The sequence below is a fragment of the Nannospalax galili genome, unplaced genomic scaffold, assembly GCF_000622305.1.
Source record: "Nannospalax galili isolate Female #2095 unplaced genomic scaffold, S.galili_v1.0 scaffold3, whole genome shotgun sequence".
Taxonomy (NCBI): domain Eukaryota; kingdom Metazoa; phylum Chordata; class Mammalia; order Rodentia; family Spalacidae; genus Nannospalax; species Nannospalax galili.
The window spans coordinates 866,370-871,141 of NW_008351466.1; the positions used below are offsets into that span (position 1 = coordinate 866,370).

General features: G+C 39.9%; 1 protein-coding gene across 6 annotated transcripts in view; it reads right to left on the reverse strand.

Moving 5' to 3' along the window:
- Positions 1–4,772, reverse strand: part of Drp2 (dystrophin related protein 2) — a 73,340-nt gene that overhangs the window by 47,299 nt on the left and 21,269 nt on the right. For all 6 annotated transcript variants that reach the window (XM_017801997.2, XM_008848334.1, XM_008848332.2 and 3 more), the window contains 2 exons: positions 2,919–3,075; positions 1,610–1,730 (listed from right to left, as the gene is read on the reverse strand). In XM_017801997.2, the coding sequence (XP_017657486.1) occupies positions 1,610–1,730; positions 2,919–3,075 (278 nt within the window). The remainder of the gene's footprint in view (positions 1–1,609; positions 1,731–2,918; positions 3,076–4,772) is intronic.

Here is a 4,772-nt window from a genome sequence, read left to right on the forward strand (position 1 = left end):
CGCGCGCGCGCATGTGTGGTGGCATACATGCCATCATGCCTTGGACTCAGGTCATTAGGCTTAGGAGCAATCATTTTTACCCACTAAGGTATCTCACCAACTCACATTCTGGATTTTTAAATTAAACTGCTCATTTTGAGGTTATTATGGATTAACAGCCAATAATATAAAATATAGATATTACATGCATCCTGCATTCAAATGGTAATATCTTGCAAACTGACAGTATAATATCACAACCAAGATTTTGACATTGACATAATCTATCACTTTTGTTCAGAGTTCCGTAGTTTTACTTGTATTAATCTTGTGTGTAAGTACATGCATGCAGAGTCAGTTCTATGTAATTTTATCATGTGGTGGTTCATGAACCAACTACTACACAGGAGATCATTTTAGTACCCCCCATTTATAACATCAGGCCTTCTTCATTTTTTAAATGATAAGGTAAACAGCGACTAAAATATTTTAAGATCTGTAGTGAGGTAAATCTTCTAGCATCCTATTCACATAACTCTGGAATATGATTCAGGCATTTGTGTCTACTGTTCACTTGAATCCAAAGAAGGAAAGCCTTTTAGGAAGCCCTAGCCCAAGAGACTGGTATAATGTGCCCAGCTTTTCTACTTGGGCTTCTCAATTTTAGGTTTCTTCTTTGTTCTTTAGACTTCCTGTTAAAAGATGATTCAGAGTCCTAAAAGCTACTTGGAACTGTCTTGCTCTCTCTGGAGCTTATCCTATGTGGGGTCCATTGAGCAGCAAATTAAGTACTAACTTGCCTATTGAGAGACTAGAAATAATCTGAGACTATAAATGGAATTGACAAAGGGCTCAGGTAATGAAGATTTCTTTCCAGTCTATTCTTTACTTCCTGTCTCAGAGGGCTAAGGATTCTTTCTGGAGAGGAGGGCCTGGAAGATGCCACTCAGACCTAGTTCCCATGGATGTCACCTTGGCACCTAGTTTGAAACTACATGGAGAGCGATCCTCTCTATCAAGTCAAAGGGACAAGTCACCAGGATCAGTATCAAAGAACTACAATCATTTTTTCTCTCAAAGGTCATTACCTAACTTTTTAGGTTTTAAAATTATTTTGTAGTTGCTGGTTGGTAACTACGTGGCCATATGTCCCTCTTTTGTTGGAATAAAGCAGAATGTTTTGATGTTGTCAATTCATGGTAGGGTTATTCATTAGTATCTTTACATACAAATGTGAAAACTAAGGCACAGATTCATATGGCTAATAAGTACAGTCCTGTATTATCATTTTGGTGGACAAACAAAATGTTCATAAAGGACATACTTCTTTGATTACCTGAGTTTATTTAATTCATTTGAGGTATTTTTTTCTTTTTTATGTGTCATTACAAGGCCACACATGCTCTAAAGAGCCACGTATGGCTTCAGGCCACATACTGGTAACCCCTGCTTCAGGCTCTGATTCCTTTTTCTTACAATTATGACTCTTGCTTGTCTCTAACTTTTGCCTCATTGGAGAAAACTATCTTCCTAAGTGACTGCTAAGAAAAGGAGTTTGTAGAAGGTATAAAAGTATTTCTTTAGCAATCTATAGCTCAAGAAGAAGGTAGGAGAGTGGAAGGCCACCTACCTTTGCTCTCAGAATGAGACTCCTCAAATTCCTCAAAGGGATGCTGCGACAGGAAAGCCTGAGCGGATTCCAGCACAGAGTAGATATAGGGGCCCCTAGACTTGACCTCTTCCATAAAGCCCTGTGAAGTTTAGCAGGGTGGGCAACAGAAAAAGAAAGTCTTTCCATCACTTAAATTTCAGCTGACAGTTAACAACCTTTCTTCTCTTTGGCATTACTGGGTATCTTGTGGTTACTGAGAAAAAAAAAAAGAGGAGCAGTCCTTCCCACAGGCAGAAAAATAATTCTAATGCTCAAAGGTTAATTTCATATGCAATGAGTCTAGCTACACCACAGGGTACAGAAAGAAATGTCAGGTAGATCTTGGCTTTCTGGAAGACTTAGAAAGTCCCCTGTAAGGAGCTTAGAGAAATCGAAAACAGAATTCCAAAAGGACAGTTGGTGGCCCCCTCCAGCTACTGTCTCATCTTTCCCCTTAAAATATGCCCATAATGCTGACTTATAAAACCACCTATTAGTTTTCCCTACTTTTGAACTTTGTAGAAATGGAATAATACAGTACATATTCTTTTTATGTAGCTTTTTCACTTACAGTGTCTATAATTTTTGGCCATGACATAGCATGGAGTTATAGTTGATTTTTCTCTTCTACTTTATATTCATTTTTAAGAAACAATTACTGTAGGGCTGGGTGTGGTGGCTCCTATCTATAATATCAGTACTTGGGAGGCTGAGGGAGACAGACCGCCATGAGGTAGCTTGAGGCCAACCTGAGCTATATAGTGAACTTGAGGTCAGACAAAGCTAAACAGTGAAAACATGTCTTTAAAAAAGCAAAGAAATATTTGTCATTTTCTGACTTTAGAAACGTTATCACAAAAATATTTAAAACTTCATAAAAGTATAAAGAACAAAATTAAAGAGAATTCCAGTTTCATTACTTAGGGTTAAACACTGCTAACATTTTGATGTAGTTTCCTCCTATGACCGTCTATATCTATGCATACACCTATATACATTTTATGCAACTGAGATCCATTATCTGTATGTAGTTTTGCACCCTACGTGCTTTTACTTGATGTCATGTTATGCTCTTTTACACATGCCCCTCTTACAAATCAAGGCAGGGTTTTAAATAGGATGGAAAGACTTGACTCACTCTGTGGAGTGCCAGCCCAGACTAGGACTGCATACCATCTCTTGCTGCTTTAGGTATCTGAGCAGAGCTGAGGGCCTGTCTGTCAGAGTACTGTGAAAGGCTATTCCCTGGTAACAGGCTATACACCACGCACCTATGTTTCTAACTTACCGCATGTGTTTCTTTCTCTTGTTGTACCAGGGCCACATCCCCTTGTAGGGGGAGCTGAGCTGATAACTCCTCATCCTTTTGGCTGAGCCAGTCAATAATCTCTTGGAGCGGGAGCTGAAGCTTTCCACTGTGGTCTGAGAAGGCCTCTAGGCGAGCACTGTACATAACATGTTAAGATCAGTGATTCCATCTTCTTTTTAAGTAGCAAAATATATTTTTCAAACATACCATGCTTATATAGAACTTTAACATATAAAATGGATTCAAAGGAACTGCTTTTGCTGAAGAGGAAGAAGGCCTAGGATCCACCTGTAGATGATGTTCCCAAGGTCCCTCCACATGGAGTACAGTATTAAAAGCAATGGGTTGGACCACAGTTATCTCATACAAAAGTAGTTTAAAACATCACTTTATGGAACTCAGTTACTTCAGTTGTGTGCCCAGTATTGGGCCAGGAAGGGAAAGAAATTGAGCAAGAGCAACTAGGAATGACAGCTATCCCATTCCCTTCTTGCCCTGACAGAATCCAAATTACATCAAACTGCTCAGTTACACAGGCAGCTCTGTGCAGGACAGAGTGCCGTTGATGGAAAGGGTAGAGTGGACAGCTGAGTGTGGAAATGTATATGAGCAAGGATGCACACAAATATCAGCAGCCCAAGGGACCCAGAAGATAGCAAAGGCATTGGATACAAGTTGGAGATACAGAAGAAAAAAATGTATTATATAATCTTCTCTGTCTCCAACTCCCAAATGAAATATGAGCTGCAGGCCAATGGTGGGAAGTTGGAGGCTGGACAAGGCTTTGTGCAGTTATTCAGCCCATTTCCTTCAGTTGGCAATAACAACTATCTTTGTTCCTTGCTTCCAGATACCTGGGAAAAACCATTTTTCTAAATTATTGTGTCAACTATTTCTTTTTAATAATATTTTACTTATTATTATTTTATGTGTATGAGTGTTATGCCTGCATGTAGGTAGGTGCATTCGTGTCATGCAGTGCCCACAGAGGTCAGAAGAGGGCGCCAGATCCCCTTGAACCAAGGGGATCTGCAAGAGCAGCCAGTGCTCTCAACTGCTGAGCCATCTCTCCAGCCCATGGCCCATGTGTCAACTATTTCTTGCAGCAACCTTATGGGATAGGCATTATTATTGCCCAGATAGTTTATTTTGTCCTTGATCACACAGTTAAGTGACTGGCAGATCTATGATTTGAAACCAGGTTTATGTGACTCCAGGACCTGCCTTCTTTCTGCTCTTCTACACTGCCTCACCCCATTACAGACCATCAGAAGTCATGAGTTTGGACTTGGATGATAAGGTATGGCGATTTAAAAAAAACATAAGACACAGAGCTGGGTGTGGTGGTGCACCCATTTAGTTCCAGCACTCAGGAGGCAAAGGCAGGTGGATCTTTGTGAGATACAGGCCAGCCTGGTCTACACAGCAAGTGCCAGGCCAGCTGGGGCTACAGGGAGACCCTGTCTCAAAAAGACCAAAAATAAATAAATAAATAAATAAATAAATAATACAGAGAGAAGGGTAGAAAGAAAACAACATACAGAAATTGCCTTCAGCTCTTACTGCATTGCCCTTAGCAATGGGCTAGAGATGTAGTCCAGTTGGTATAGTGCTTGCCTAGCATGCATGAAGCCCTGGGTTTGATTCCCATGACCTTATAAACTAGATGCGATGGTGTACACCTGTAATCCCAGTACTCAAGAGGTAGAAATAGGAAGATCAGAAGTTCTAGGTCATCCTTAGTTACATAGTGAGTTTAAGGACAGCCTGAGATATATTAGACCTAGTCTATAAATAAATAAATAAATAAATAAATAAATAAATAGAATGAAT